Below are 17,073 nucleotides of genomic sequence, written 5' to 3' on the forward strand. Positions count from 1 at the left end.
CTTAATGAAGAGGGAGTGATGAGAAAGGCAGACTTCCTGTCATATATACGTACACACAGAAAGTATTAAGAATTCAGCATGCTAAACATATACCCAAATACTAACGAGCCTACTCTGAAACACAGCAGAATCATTTTTCCCCTCTTCCAACTCCCCAGTACAATAGCCAAATATTTAAATAAAAATAAAGGACAAACCACATGAATACCAAAGTACCACAAGGTAAAAGAAGTGACTGAATGAGTAACTGAACCACACAACTTAAGAAACTAGTTTCATTACAACCACTATTAATCAGGACTTTATACTTTCACATGCTTTATAATTAGTCAAACATTTTTGCTTTTAACATCTTAGTTCTCATCAGCAACATTAGGAGGTAAGTGACTAAAGGTTGAAGTTATCTAATCTGCACAGGCATATAGCTAACAAATTCATAGAACCCAGCTAGAACCCATCTTGTGAATCCAAGTGTTGTAGTCTCTTGAAAATAACATTATTATCCCTCCATTAAAGATGAGCACATACTCAAACCCTTCTCAACTTCTAAAAAGTAAATGATAGGTGCTATGTTAAGTATTTCTTCTGAACTTCCTCCAGATTCCTGACACAGGAACTAACATTGCTAAGAACCTACTGTCAGGTGTTTTGCACTGTATTTAACCTTCTGCTGCTGTTGCTGCTAAGTCGCTTCAGTCGTGTCCAACTCTGTGCGACCCCATAGACCGCAGCCCACCAGGCTCCCCCGTCCCTGGGATTCTCCAGGCAAGAATACTGGAGTGGGTTGCCATTTCCTTCTCCAATGCATGCATGCATGCTAAGTCACTTCAGTCGTGTCCGACTCTGTGCAACCCTACGGACAGAAGCCCATGAGGTTCCTCTGTCCCTGGGATTCTCTAGTCAAGAATACTGGAGTGGTGTATTTCTGCTTTATTGACTATGCCAAAGCCTTTGTGTGGATCACAAGAAACTGTGGAAAATTCTTCAAGAGATGGGAATACCAGACCACCTGACCTGCCTCTTGAGAAACCTGTATGCACGTCAGGAAGCAACAGTTAGAACTGGACATGGAACAACAGGCTGGTTCCAAATAGGAAAAGGAGTACATCAAGGCTGTATATTGTCACCCTGCTTATTTAACTTCTATGCAGAGTACATCAGGAGAAACGCTGGGCTGGAAGCAGCACAAGCTGGAATCAAGATTGCCGGGAGAAATATCAATAACCTCAGATATGCAGATGACATCACCCTTAACGCAGAAAGTGAAGAGGAACTAAAAAGCCTCTTGATGAAAGTGAAAGAGGAGAGTGAAAAAGTTGGCTTAAAGCTCAACATTCAGAAAACAAAGATCATGGCATCCGGTCCCATCACTTCATGGGAGATAGATGGGGAAACAGTGGAAACAGTGTCAGACTTTATTTTTTTGGGCTTCAAAATCATTGCAGATGGTGACTGCAGCCATGAAATTAAAAGACGCTTACTCCTTGGAAGGAAAGTTATGACCAACCTAGATAGCATATTCAAAAGCAGAGACATTACTTTGCCAACAAAGGTCTGTCTAGTCAAGGCTATTGTTTTCCCAGTGGTCATGTATGGATGTGAGAGTTGGACTGTGAAGAAGGCTGAGCACCGAAGAATTGATGCTTTTGAACTGTGGTGTTGGAGAAGACTCTTGAGAGTCCCTTGGACTGCAAGGAGATCCAACCAATCCATTCTGAAGGAGATCAGTCCTGGGTGTTCATTGGAAGGAATGATGCTAAAGCTGAAACTCCAGTACAGTACTTTGGCCACCTCATGCAAAGACTTGACTCACTGGAAAAGACCCTGATGCTGGGAGGGATTGGGGGCAGGAGGAGAAGGGGACGACAGAGGATGAGATGACTGGATGGTATCACCGACTCAATGGACGTGACTTTGAGTGAACTCTGGGAGTTGGTGATGGACAGGGAGGCCTGGCGTGCTGGGATTCATGGGGTCACAAAGAGTCGAACACGACTGAGCGACTGAACTGAACTGTGCCATTTCCTCCTCCATTTAACCTTGTAAATAAGTCAAAAGAAGATATTTTATTCATTTTAAGGAGATGAAAACTGAAGCACAGAGAAGAAACTTGTTATAGATAACCTGACATAACTCAAGTCCTAAGTGATAGACACAATATGAGTCCTAAGTCAGCGCTCTTCCTGTTAAGACTTATCCCATTTAGCAAAAGAAATTATTAAATACCTATTGTGTGCCATGTACCGTGCCAAATGCTTCAGACAGAGAAATGCTAAGATGGATCTATGTGACCCAAAGTGTTACATATAACCCTTAACACAACGTCATCTAAACAAATTTCTTGGTAGGAAAAACATGTAAGAACAAAACTGCCCTCTTCTAGTTTACATTTATGAATTCAATATAAAAAGAGCATAGAGCACTCTATGAAACAAATTGTGGCTAATTCTCATTTGCTTCAGAAGCTTATCTTTAACTTGCAACCTCACTCCAAAAAAACAAACAACCCCACAAGAGCCTTTATGCGTTATATCAACTTTATGAGGTAAATACAGTTTACCTATCCACATTTTCCCAATAAGAAACCTGAAGTTTAGGGAGGATAAGTCACACAGCTAATCAATTCAGGCTGGTGAGTACCAGAGACTTCAACACAATCATGTAAAATTCCAGCACAATATAACTCTCTTTAATAGGAAATAGTTATAATCAGTTCCATTTTATTCAGTCAAAAACTCAACAACAATTAGGCAACTTGGGCAGCTCCAGGTCATCATGTAGAATAACATACATCTGCTATGGAAAAAAAAATAAAGAGGTACATAGTAAATCCTATCAAAGTAGTAATTTGCTCAAATTGCATTCTTAGGGAATCTTTTTTATTTAAAAACAGTCCATTTGGGCTCTTTTTTAAAATGTCAGAATTAATAATGTTAGCAACCTAAAATAAATTCATAATTTATGTACAGTATTTTGAAAAACACACACACCAGCATTGCAAAACAGGTACTGCTAGAAATACAATATAGGTAGAAGTTCCTAAGAATGATTATATCACTAATTTAGACTCTTTTGGTATTTTAATTTACTGACATAATGTTAAATTTCATGCCTGCAAACAGAATCAAATACAACATTCAAACTCTGCCTGCCCTAAAACTTACATAACAAATCCCAATTCCATTCATTAACATAAAATTTTTCATTATGGACACTGGTTTATATATATTTAACAAGTTCTCTGGAAAATAACAAACTACAAAATTTCAAAGTTGTTAATAATTAAAATATCCTGCCAATGTAAATACAGAATATGTTGTATTTAACAGAGGAAAAAAAATCCTTCAAAATACACTGAAACATCAAGTCTGTAATTTAATTATAAATCACCTGTGGAACCTAAAATTTCTCCCTGAAGTACAAATCTGATTTTCACTCACACTGTTCAAAAAAACTGGTTAATTATTCCTCATCATGTAAAAAAATGTCTCTTACTTTTTTGGCAAATTCATTCCTTCAATCAACTTCTCATGAGGTCCAAAGATTCAATCAAATACTACAGATTACTCTGTCATTCTCTAAATCTAGTCTATCCTTCCAGATTTTTCTCGTATCTGCAGGGCTGATTCCGTATCCCCCTCCCCCACCTAACTGAACCACCAAATCACCCTTCAGAACCTGGTTCAAACATCACTGACCTGAAGCCAACTCTTTCCTTTCCTCAGACAAGGTTGTTCTACTCTAGTATGTATCCACAGCATTCATCACAAAACTGAACTTCAAGAATTAATTTACTGCACCTCTAACAGTTCATGGCACATGGTAATATTTCTTGAACTGAACAAGGAAATCTAAGTAAACGTGAAAATCATTACTGATTAGTTTCTAAGAAAAGTCTATCAAAATACTGCAAAGTCAGACTCTCTTAAATGTTTTGATTATCCTATGCAAACACAAAGTTTTAAGTTTGTTCTCCTTTATAATTTTCCACTAATAGAGAGAGATACCCCTCATTCCACCAGATCCAGAAAACATTATCATGACCTCTTAAATGAAGAGTAATTCCTCCTCTCTATAAGCTACTGGGTCTATCAAAACATTTTCAGCAGTTGGAAGACAAAGATTTACATCTGAATCATCTCTTTTTCCCTTTCGAGTTTGCCCCTATTTATGCAGAAAGCACTAAGTAACTACTGATGAAATTCCTTGTTTTCATCAAACATGAAAAACTTGACTCCATTTTAGGGTCTTCTTTCTGCATGGAAAAACATTACCCAGATTTTTGCATGGCTGTCTTCTTTCTCACTTTCTGTTCAAAAGCTACCACCAGAGAGGTCTTCCCCTCATTACCCTACTTACTTAAAATAGTCTCCTCCTTCCATCCATAACCAATTGCTGTAACTGTACCTCCCCTTTGTCTTCTTCATAATTGCCATCCTCTGAAATTGTGTTTGTTTACTATGTCTCCCCACCTAAGACGTTAGTTCCATGAAGGCAGAGACTTGTCCTGTTCACCATCATATATACCCAGCACTTACTGTAATATGTAGAAGAGAATAAACACTCAAATTATTAAAGGGTTTAGTTGAAAATGTCTACTCAAAAACAAGCAAATTCTGTGAGAGAAGACAAAGTCTTGATTTTTTAAAAATACATAATTATAGGTTAGAAGTGACTCTACATCAAGTTCAGCAGTTTTCAAACTATGCTTGAAACATCTTAATACAATCAGAGGTCAAATTTCCTGAAGCGCTGGACTATGTATAACTATTCTACACATATGTATCTATTTTAGGATGTGTGACTCATAAACATACAAAACATACAGAACACAGAAGTGCATCAAGTGTCAAGTTTAAAATTTGGTGACTGTAATCTGTTCTGTCAGGTTAAATAGTTTTGCTATAGACCTCAAAGATTGGCCTGGCATGTCAATAAATATATGTACAATTTCTCTGAAGTGTGCATTGATTAGAAAAGTTCTTTGGCTCTGAAATTTTTCTAACGTTAAGGCCAGACATGGTCACTCATAAAATTATAAAAACAATACCCTTAAAGCACTATTTTGTGTACTACTAAATCAAGACAAAGTTCAACACATGATCTCCTCAAAAAATAACTGTGCAATAGTAAGTAAACTTGTAAAATGTGGTGTCTGTGATACAGTATTATTACTTACTCTCATTATAACACAGGATTATCATTAAAAGTTTTGGTGCTTCTTGAATATGTTTATATTTTTTAAAATGTGAGCAGCTACTGTGTTCTGCCAAAAAGTCACTTGAAACACAATTTCCTAATACTTCTCTTTCAAATTTCCGTATTAAATGATCCTGAATCTAAAGGATGATCAGTTAAAAACAAACCTTCTACTTACACCTACTTGATTTGATAAATCAGGATTTTCCCTATAGAGCAGCATTAAATTAAGTGAGAGAGACATTAGATGCTAGATTCAATCTAAGGATAAAATGGCCTTCAAAATTCCCAATTACTAATTTTCATGCTAATCAAAACAAATTGACTGTTCTATCTTTAAGTCAATGTTAAAATTTAACATTAAAAAGTTTAAACTTATTTTAACACTTCACATTAAAATGACACTATAAAATTATGGTGGTATATTATGAAAGTGCTTTGAAGACTACCAAGTATTTTTTTTTAACGTACATGATTAAGTAGTAAAACAAAGTCAAAAGGAATGAGGTCCTTTGAATAGCATGGTAAACTTAGTGATTATTATTATTTTACCAACCTATGAAGGACTCTTACAAACAGAAAATTAAGTACAAAATTTGTATGAATAGCATCATAATCTATAATGTAAAAAGTTAATATAAAAACACATTCCTGCCAGATATGACACAAAACCAAATGTTCCTCTCCCAAACACATTGTATTATTAATACTTGATCAGTCATTACATTTTGTCCAATGTTGATAAAAAATGGTTGTTTCAACATTCAAAAATATAAATGGAAAATGATATATCATGTTTGAAAACAGGCAAATCTATTCACTGTTACCGAAACTGCCAGAACACAAATTTTTCTCTTATTTTATCATTTCTTAGCAAATACTTGGCAAAGTAAATATGTACTGTGTGTGCATTCTCATCTACTTTCACGTAAGGAAAGACATTTCAGTTCAGTAAAAGCACAGAAAAAATCGGTGTCCCAAGTACTAGAACAAATTTTCTCTCTGTATCTTTCATAGCTTTCTGTCATTAAAAAGTCAATGAAAAATACACAGGCAAATGAGACATTTCTGAGCTCTTAAGTCAAATGTTAACATCTCCAGTATGCAATTCTGGAGGTCATTTACTGGTTTATTTCTATAGCTCAAAAATGAACAAAATATTGGTGCACAATCTCTTATCCAAACCCTTAAAGGCCAGATATTTCTCAGAACTGGAATTTGTCAGATTTTAGACAGTTAAGATAGCATATGTATCATATATGACCTAAAACCTCACAGGGTGGCCTAGGCAGCACTTGCAATCAAATACATTAATATTTCTACATAAAAATGGAAAATCAGGTTAAGACCACTAAGACTATGATTAGGCTACTAATTTCAGTTGGAATTTGCCATCATGTTTGCTTTTTTAAAAAAGTCCATTTTTAGAGCTTTTTGAAATTTAGACAGCCAATAAAAATACATTAAATCATCTCACCCAATTTTCATAAGGAGAACGGTATTCAAAAACTAGAGAACTCTTACTTTGTACTAGGCACTGGGCCAGGCATTAGGAGTAAAAAGGTAGAGAAAGGCGAGGACATAGAATCTAACTTCAAAAAGCCCAAATCTAACAGTATCTCATGGTTAAGCAACTGTAAATATATATTATGGGGTAAATACAAAATATCTCCTTCATGCTCTGACCTTAATCATACAATACAGCAAGAAATGTAGACCTAGATACTGCCAGAAACATTCTGCTACTTTTTTAAGTCCTGTTCTTACTCCAAACACATTTCTCTTAGAAGCTTGTTATCTAGTTTCCCATAGGTTATTACGAAGCAAAACTGTAAGAAACAATTCAAGGAAGTAAAGGAATACAGGATGCCCTTCTTCCCCATCCCCTTTTCCAATCTTCTTCCAACGTGTGGACTAGGAAACGGCATAATGGCAGCACTAAGTGTCAAGTGACAATCTGGCACTAGTCCAGTTTATTGCATATTTATTGATAACCAAGTATTACACATTTAGAAGGTACTAGAAATGTAAATGTAAGTAAGACAAAGCCCTACCTCTCAGGTGCTTACAATCCAGTGGAGGTTATTATGGATGGTGGGGATGGACAGTAAATTAGAATACAGTGTGACACATTCAATAATAGAAATCTGAGGAATAAAAGCAGTACAGAAGGATTTGGGAAATCAGGAAAGCTTTCATTCAGAAAGTGACACTATAGGTTCTTAAGACAGTGGCACTATGTAGTTTCGAAAAATAAAGTTTGTCAAACAACAGAGAAGTGATAGTAAAAATATCACCACCACTATCCCATTCAAGCCCCACATAAGAACATAAGCATGAAAGGAAAAAAAAAAGGGCACGGGGGAGTTGGGGGGGGGGGGGGGTGTGTGAGGGTAGGGGGGATACCTTCAGGGTAACTGGCAAATATGTCCAAAATATCAAGCTTTATCTAAACAGACTTAGATTCCCCAGTCTAAATATATACAAACCATTAAAGTGTATCCAGAAAAAAAATCTTTTTTCCTTAGATAATTTATTTTGCATCTCATGATTATATAAGCTATGAGGTCTTACCAAAAAACACTATAAAACATTTTATTAATTCACAGTATAGCATACCCCCAAGCAATAATACCAAGAGATTATCATCTGTATTTCAGAGAACTAAGAGAAAAAATAAACCACTAGAAATTCTTTTTTCCAGGTCATTTCTAATAGTACAGACAAAGTAAATAAATAAACAAACCATATCAGCATGAGCCATATCAGACTTGTCACAAGAGTTTTAAGAGTTTAAAAAAGGATGTCAAACAGAAAAGCTAAAGCAAAGGAAAAAATATATATATAGTTCAATGAAAAAAACCAAGGTAAAAATTATATAATAATTTTATATTTAATATATAATAATTTTTACAACTCATTAGTCTGTTCTATTTGTTTTCAAAAGTAGACTTTCTAAACAGACACCAATTTTAAGTATAGATATTTCAACAAAACCTAGTAAAATTTACAAGGAAATTCTACTCCTTTAAGCATTTGGGGTAGAAATCATCCATAGTTAAGGAAGAACAATCACACCTATCATCAACCAAAATGATTCCTTTGTTATCAATACTATGATATCAGTAGTGTGTGTGATTCTATTCCAACATTACAGTGCAACTCAGTTTAACTCTGCCTCTAAAGCGGCCCTACCTGGAACCTTGGCTTCTTTTGCTTCTTTGTGTCACAACATCTACTAGATGTCTAAGTAACAAATAAAATCTTAGTAGTATCTTTTCCTAACATTGTATCACTATTTGCATAAGTTGTTCTCAAATGCCTAATAAGCAGGTACATGGACAGTTTGCTTTTAAATATGTAATTATAATAGAATGAACTTTCTACAGTTAAAAATGTTAAGACAAAAAATACTGTTTAACACTGCTTTTAACAAGCCAAAAAAAAAAAGTTGACTTATTTTTATCAATCTAGTAACGTCTAGTATTATTTCATATGTAAACATGAAGCATACTTTTTCTTTTCGCACATTATTAGAAAATCTTATGAAGCATATTTGTGAATGAAAAGGTAAACCTGTAATTTCCCAGAGGTTGCAAAAGATTCTGCAAAGGTCTTTCAAAATACAAATACTTTTAATACCAGTATCTACTGAAAAGACTGAAAACCAAAACAACTGGGTTAGAAGCACTTCTAATAAAATCTACTCATAAATCTAAGTAATTACTTTTAAACAAAGAATTTCAGATTAAAACTAACTGTGAAGTATCTCTGAGAAATCAAAGAGATTTAAATATCTAAAGTTACTAAGTAAAAACATAAGTAACTAGGTCTCGGGGAGGAATATCATTCTGAAGTTTATTTTATCTTCAAGATCAAGTAATTGGAAATGGAAGGGAACATGAATCACTCATGCATTATGCTCTCATTTTTCTGCCACAAAAATGTACTTTAAAACTAAAGTATTTCAGAAACTAAAAATCTTTAAAAGGCTGTATCTGTTGGTTGGTTAAATATATAAGCAATTCTAATTCCCCAAGAGTATCAGATTAGGTTACAGATATCTTTATACAGTATACTTATAATAAAAGGGTTCTGCCAAAAAACGATGCTCACAGTATTTTTATTGTTGCAGCATTAATCAAGATGCCAAAATGTGAGTTTCTCAATTTCTATCTAAAATACAAAGTAATCACAGAAGTCACTGGACTTCAAGCCCTCAAGCAGGGGAAAAAATGAGAGAAAAGAACCTTTTTAAAATTAAATGAGCATCTTAAAAGGTCAAGAAACAAGTGGAACACAAGTTCTCTTCTTTTTACATGTATCTTGTATTTTTCCTTTAGGTTTAATATTACACAAGAACTACAAACTGAAGGGATGTTCAACATGACAAAGTTAACTAAAGATCTTGATCTACTAAGGAGTATTTCAGGAAAAGAGATCTGAATGTACACATCAAACTGTCTGAATGCAGCCATTTAGTCATTTCAGACCACTGCGATTCTTAACCAACTCCTTACACCTAGGACAAAGTTATCTTCCAAAGTTGCAAGAGAGACGTGTTCACTGGTAACACGTTTGAGAAATAACTTGTCAAATATACTAAGTATTTACAAACAACATAAACCCAATATATAAACAAATATTTTCAAATTTCTATCCCCTGCCTCCGTATTTGTTACTTCCACTTAAGTTGTTTTAAGGGGCAAATAAAGCTGCACTTACGATTCCAGAGGTCTAGAAATTCCTAATATCAAGCATGACAGAAAATTTGTTCAGCTTTGAACTCTAAATTCAAGCAAGGCCTCCCTCGTGACAGATTCTAACTAGGTACTTCCTACCATTTCACCAAGAATCTAAGGGTTGCTATCAATGTATTTAATTATTAGAAAACGACTAGAAGATTAAGAAAGGAATAGAATTCTCTGACCAAGAGTTTTATGAAACAAAATGTATTGCATTCTGTCTTCTGGATGTTAAAAACTGAAGGCATCTGCTCAGATTCTAAGGGAGTTGATGCTTAGGTTCCTCTCAAGAGGGTGGCACCCGTATGTAAGACTTTTATGGTTGTAATATCGTACCCACAGGGCCTGAAAGAAATGCAAACTTAAGACCTTGGAAATGTTCTCATTAAAAACAAAAACAAAAAACCTCATATTCGCTAAGGACCACAGTTACCAAGAGTTAGAGGCTTTTTCTCCTAAACGGACAAGAGCCTGAACTAAGTTTTAACCCTACTCACTTCTTCCGTGAAACTTTTCAGTTAGACTCAAGACAGCAAAAGGTGGAGAGGCCCCGGCGGAAGTAGAAACCTAAGGCTCGCAACTTCACAGACCGAGGCGTTTCGGGTTCCTCCGCCGCCCCAGGACTCTCCGGGCTCAGTCACTACCAGACTACGGAAGCTTCACCCTCCGGGTGCGGAAGCAGAGGAAGCATCACAGTTGCACTCCTCCTTCCACCATACACAGCCTTCGGTACCCCAGGGCCTGGCAGCTCCTGAGACCCGTTAGCCAGTCCAGGATCCCCCATCTTTCACATATACATACACAGAAACAGACAAGTTGCAGATGATGTACGTGTATTGAGAATGTGAAATGCCAAAGACCGGGGCAACTGCTGGGAAGGCGGCAGCGCCGTCTAAAGCGGGCCCGGGGTCCTTGGCCACCGCCGCTGTCGCCTTCTCTTCTTCCCCAAGAAGCAGCGCGGCGGAGGCTTCTCCGTGCTGGCGGGAGCCCGGGGGAGAGGAGTCTGGGGGAAGCCCCAGCGCCAGCCGAAGGGACAGGGCCTAGGATCCAGAACTGCCGCTGCAGCTACCCGACTACAGCGACGCTTTACGTCCCGTCCACCACCCTCCCTATACACACCCCCTCCCTCCCTCCACCGCCACCACCCCCCCTTCCCCGCCCGCTCCGCTCTCCCTCTCTCGATTGGAGCCGAGACAAAAGCAACGGGAAGCGGCGGGCCGGGACGCTGCCCGCGGACCCCGGGCGCGACCGGCCCGGCCCCGAGGCATTCCCCCGCCTTGCGAGGGCCCCGAATCCGCCGCTCCCGCCGCGCGCCCCGCTGCCAGACTTCCGAAAATTTGCCAAAAACTCACCGCATGAATTTTCTTGTCCCGCGGATCCAAGATGGCGACGTATCCACCGCGGAGGCTGCTGGGAGCAAGACCTTTACCCTCTGACCCCCGCCGTGACCCCCGCCGTTCCGACTTCCCTCCAGGCGGCGGCGGCGGAAGAGGGGAGCGGCGATTGTGGACCGGACAGAGTAGGGGTTGGGTAGTCTGTTTCTCACGCGTTGTAGAGGGGACTCGGAGGGGCCTTTCAGCACCTCGCTTTCCTCCTCGCGGCCCCCATCTTCTCTCTCACCGACTCACCGGGAGGCTCGTAGCTACTCCGCAGTCGTTACAGCGAGTAGGAACTCTGCTGCCGCTAGGCTCCCCTGGGTCCAGGTTGCTTCGCGCGGGCCACGGGCCCTAGGTCCTGGAAGGATCGCGGGGTCCAGGGGCGGGGAATGGTGAGGTGGCGTCGGTCCGCCCTTCCCGGGGACTCGGAACGTGTTTGTGTTTGTGTTCAGCACTTCGTTCCCCACCCCCCCACCCCCGTCGTCTGCCTCGTACCGGCCCTCCCTCCCTCTGCTCCCTGAAACGCATCTGATCGCTGTCCAGTTTTCTTCCTTCAGACCCCGAAACCTCCGGTGCTTGTGCACGCACTTCCAGGGACCAGCAGCACGTCACCATCACTTTTTGAGAAGTGAGTGATCGTCAGCCGAAACCGTTGGTATTTTAACTCATCACGCTTCCTATTTTATTATTTTTTTAACTTGTTGGGAGGGAGCATATTGGGGGAGGGGGCAGGTTTTTGAAACTCTGTTGGTTGAGCTTTCCTGATTCAGATTAACAGCATTTTCTCACTCTCACTCCCCAATGCCCACGTAAGCTGGAGTGATGCCTGAGCTATCAGCGAGACCATCTGAAATTACGAGGGCTTTTTTGGAAACTTCAGCAGAGTCTCTGCTTCCCAGAAAAATAATTGCTGCTCAAAGTAAAATTAGTTTTCTTTGAAATAATAACTCTCTCTCTATTCGTTTGTATATTGCTCAACTCTTCCCTCTTGCTTGATATTTTTGGACCTGAAAAAGAGCATTTGCATCTGTATTAGGACTCGTATAGTTTCATAAAGTGAAAATTGTTACTTCCTTTCTAGTTGAGTTATAGAATTTACTAATGTCAAGTACACTTCATTTGGGGTAAATAAAGTTTCTACTTCCCTTGTTTTGTTTCTTTTATAAAATCATCCTTCCAAAAACTGACTGTAATCCAATTTAAAATTTATAACTGAAGGGAAAGGGACATCTGTCAGTCAAAAATAGCAGGAAAAATAAGCGTACTGTGAAATTATAGATGACTTCTATGTTCATAAGTTACCAAGTATCTCCATGAATTAGTAGATCCTGTGTGAATTTATTTAAACTCTTAGGTGATGCTGATGTAGCCAGTAGAAAATGTTTTGCCTGGTGTTCGTTTTATTAAACATTCTGCTTCATTGTGTTCTTTTTTACTTTGGGAAAATTCAAGAAGGAGCAAATCTTCTTATGTCCTTCCCTCCCTTTTTCCTCCCTTTCCCCCAACAGTTCCTTCCTGCCTCTTCATCTTTCTCTTCAACTTTGTAAGATGGTGTGTTAAAAGATTAAATACCTTTAAGTACATATTAATACATATATCTGTGTATTACTGAGCTTTTTAATTTAGCTATTAATAAATTGAAAGTCTAACTGATATTTGGAATTGTAAGATAAAATGAGAAAAGTTGGATGGATATGTGTATGGTAACATCAAGTATCAGTTTGATTTATATAGCAAATGTTGTTTAGTTGCTAAGTCATATCTGACCCTTTTGTGATCCCATGGACAGGCTTCTCTGTCCATGGGATTTCCCAGGAAGGAATATTGGAGTGGGTTCCCATTTTATTCTCCAGGGGATCTTCCTGACTCAGGGATTGAATCCGCATCTCCTAAATGGGCAGGCTGATTCTCTACCGCTGAGCCACCAGGGAACCCCAGTAAAGAGCATGTGTGTGCACATACCCATGTGCACAGGACATTGTTAAAGCCAAAAAATGACCCTTATTTGTATCATCTCATGTTTACTCAAAGCACAAGTTTTAAATTGTATAAACTTTGGGTGAAATTGAAGAAATCACTTACAAAAGGAGACAGGTCTAACTTGAGGGTTTTATTACCGTGGATATTTTACTGGGAAAGATAGAACAGCAGATATTTTCATCTTAAATGTGTATGGTAGCAGTGTTAGGGGAAAATACCTTGATACTATTGTTTTCTTGAGAACATATTTGTTGATGATAAATCTGCTTTAAGCCTTGCAGAAGAACAAATTTAAAATTGTTCTATTAGTGCTGTCCAATCTTTTATATTGGTAAATTTGTAAATTTATGTAATACCTACCTTAGGGGTCAGTTCTAGATATTAAACAAGCCAACGTTTGCCAAGGGCTTGTATTTATGGCTTTCTAATAAGCACTATAAGTGGTACATTTTTAACATTGTCCTGTTGCTTCCAGAAGTTTGTCTTTACTGCTGACGTTGATAAATTCTGCCCATTTGATAGGTTGTGAAGTGTTTTTTTTTTAAACTATTCACTCTGATAGATTGTCTTACTTGAAAACTAGCCCATACTGAATGTGTGTTTTTGAAATGTAAGATGCATCTTATAGTAAAATTGCCGATTTGGATTGAGAAAAAAATTCCTTAAGGGAAGAATGCATGTATGCATGCTAAGTTGCTTCAGTCGTGTCCAACTCTTTGATCGCATAGACTGTAGCCTGCCAGTCTCCTTTGTCCATTGGATTCTCCAGGCAAGAATACTGGAGTGGGTTGCCATGCCCTCCTCTAGAAGATCTTCCCGACCCAGGAACTGAATCCATGATACCCAGGAACTGAATCCCTGTATCCTGTCTTGCCTCCTGCATTGGCAAGCAGGTTTTTTACCCCTCACGCCATCTGGGAAACCCAAGGGAAGAATGACTTTATACATGATCATTAATAGTTGTCCCTCATAGCTCAGTTGGTAAAGAATCTGCCTGCAATGTAGGAGACCCTTGTTTGATTCCTGGATGGGGACAATCCACTGGAGAAGGAATAGGCTACCCACTCGAGTATTCTTGGGCTTACCTTGTGGCTCAGCTGATAAAGAATATGCCTGCAATGTGGGAGACCTGGGTTCAATCCCTGCGTTGGGAAGATCCCCTGGAGAAGGGAAAGGCTACCCACTTCAGTCTTCTGGCCCGGAGAATTCTATGGATTATATAGTCCATGGGGTCACAAAGAGTTGGACACAACTGAGCAACTGTTTTACTTTCACATTAATAGTTGTAGAAAAGGGTGACCTCCCATTGTTTAAAAGGTATAGACATTACTGAAAATCTTACCATGGCAAAAAAATAAGAAAGGTGTCTCAAAATTAACATGTGCTGAAACAAAACATTTGAATCCAAACTTTTCCTGTAGTCTTACTGATTTCCACAAACAATACTCCCAACAGTTCACTCACTTGCTCTGGTGAAATAATAGGAATCTTCTGTGATTCCTCTCACTCTGCTTATCAGTCAGTATCATCAGCTCTTCCTTGTATTTATTGTGCCTTCAACCACATCGCATCTGATGCTACCACTCTGTCCAAGCCACCATCATCACTTAGACAGCAATATCCAACTGTTTCTGATTCCATTTTTCCTTGTACTTTTAAACCATTCTCTAGAAACCAGCCAGAGTGACCATTTTAAAAAACTTGATTCGATTATGTTACTCGCTTGTTTAAAAGTCTCCAATGATTTCCCTGAAATAGAATAAAGTCCAATTTCCTTACCATGGCCTTTGAAATTGCCTAATCTGACTAATTCTCCAAACTCATCTTATCCTCACCCTTCTCTTTGCCTCCTTTCTGTTTCTGTCGCGTACCAAGCTTTTTCCAGTCTGTAGCAGACAAAGACTGTTGTCCCCTAAAATTTCTTTTTTTTTTCATAGTAATATACATGGACATATGGGCGTCCAGAATAAAGACTATGTTCTAGCCTCGTGTAGCTGTGTGGTAGTTCTGGCCAATAGAGTATAAGCAGGTGTATGTGACTCCCTTCCAAAACTGTTCTTAAAAGATAGCTGCTGCACACCAGTGCTTTCCTTTCTTTCTATGTCCTGCATCCTGGAATATAGATGTGACAGCCATTTGGCATACGCAAGCTCCCTTTTCCAGGATGAATGGCAGGACCTCAGCCGGGTGAAAATGTGGGTCCTTGAGATCTTCGCAGAGTAGTGTATCAGCCCTCACTCCTTATGTACAAGTACCGATGTGAGGAAAATGTAAACTTTTATCTTGCTAAAGCAACTATTTCAGTTCAGTCACTCAGTCATGTCCAACTCTTTGCGACCCCAGGGACTGTAGCACGCCAGGCTTCCCTGTCCATCACCAACTCCCCGAGCTTACTCAAACTCATATCCATCGAGTCAGTGAGGCCATCCAACCATCTCATCTTCCGGTGTCCACTTCTGTCTTCAGTATTTCCCAGCATCAGGGTCTTTTCTAAAGAGTTAGTTCTTCACATCAGGTGGCCAAAGTACTGGAGTTTCAGCTTCAGCATCAATCCTTCCAATGAATATTCAAGACTGATTTCCTTTAGAATGGACTAGTTGGATCTCTTTGCAGTCCAAGGGACTCGCAAGAGTTTTCTCCAACACCACAGTTCAGAAGCCACTATTTAGGGCATCTTATTCTCAGTTGAACTGATACTCCATCTCAAAACCTGTGCACTTCCAATTTTTTTCTGCCTGAGGTGTGTTTTCTCTATGTCTGTATGGCTAACTCATCAGCTTTTAATTCAGGTATCATTTCTGACCAGCATTCCCTGACCTCTGTATCTAAAGTAGCTCCTTTCCCCATTCTTCTCACACATGGCCCTTTGTTTTCATAACAGCATTTGTAATTGTATCATTATCTTCTAATTTATTACTGCTTATCTGTTTCCTTTCACCCTGTTAAAAATGTAAGTTCTGTGGGAGCAGAGACTATTTCTGTATTGTTCACTGCTTTATTCTCTAAACCGTATCCATTACATAAGTACTGTTGAATGAATGAGACAGTGAATAAAAATCATTGAATGAATGAAATAGGTCCTTATCCAAGATTACGTAGACTTTTTAAAAATAGATGTCATACATTTTCCTTCAACAGGTAATGTATAAAATCCAAGGTAGGAAGCAGCTAGGAGAAATAGTCTAAATTAATGGTATAGGCCCTTAATAATAAAGATATATTCCTTTTTTCTGGTATACATAATAAGGTTGGGCTTCCCTGGTGGCTCAAATGGTAAAGAGTCTGCCTGCAATGCAGGAGACCTGAGTTCAATCCCTGGGTGGGGAAGATCCCCTGGACAAGGAAATGGCAACCAACTCCAGAGTTCTTGCCTGGAAAATCCTATGGACAGAGGAACCTGGCAGGGTATATAGTCCATGGTGTCAAAAAGAGTCGGACACAACTGAATGACTAACACTAATAAGATTATTATAGAAAAAGCTTACTTGGTGAACCAAACTGGCAAATCAGAAAGCACTGCAAAATAATCTGGGGCAGAAGCTCCCACTACATAGTGGTCTGATTTACTCTGACACTTACTGGACCTTAGATTCTTCATCTGTAATATATGGAAGAATCTTAAGCTTTGAATGGTAATATTATAAAAGTTTAATTGTAAGTCCAACTTAGGAGTGACCTGATATGTTAAACATTAATTTGGTCTTCAGGTATTATTTTAACAGGTGATTGTGTCTTGATAATACTGGCAAGGGATCAGAGAAACAGGACTTGTT

At 38.7% G+C, this 17,073-nt stretch overlaps 1 protein-coding gene and 1 long non-coding RNA gene across 4 annotated transcripts in view; one reads left to right on the top strand and one right to left on the bottom strand.

The window, feature by feature from the left end:
• The window catches only part of CNOT2 (CCR4-NOT transcription complex subunit 2), a 126,071-nt gene extending 114,739 nt beyond the window's left edge, over window positions 1-11,332 (bottom strand). For 2 of the 3 annotated variants that reach the window (XM_052639850.1, XM_052639846.1), the window contains exon 1: window positions 11,297-11,318. In XM_052639850.1, coding sequence (XP_052495810.1) covers window positions 11,297-11,301 — 5 coding nt within the window. In that variant the 5' untranslated portion in view covers window positions 11,302-11,318. Of the gene's footprint in view, window positions 1-11,296 lie in introns of all 3 variants that reach the window. The other variant, XM_052639847.1, reaches the window with a different exon arrangement.
• An 81-nt stretch (window positions 11,333-11,413) lies between these two features.
• LOC128048731 (uncharacterized) lies at window positions 11,414-12,799 on the top strand. The gene is made up of 3 exons (XR_008199401.1): window positions 11,414-11,609; window positions 11,878-11,975; window positions 12,135-12,799. It is a non-coding gene; the product is annotated as an uncharacterized LOC128048731 (long non-coding RNA).
• The last annotated feature ends 4,274 nt before the right edge of the window (window positions 12,800-17,073 follow it).

Source organism: Budorcas taxicolor, chromosome 5 (assembly GCF_023091745.1).
Source record: "Budorcas taxicolor isolate Tak-1 chromosome 5, Takin1.1, whole genome shotgun sequence".
NCBI classification, from domain to species: Eukaryota; Metazoa; Chordata; class Mammalia; order Artiodactyla; family Bovidae; genus Budorcas; species Budorcas taxicolor.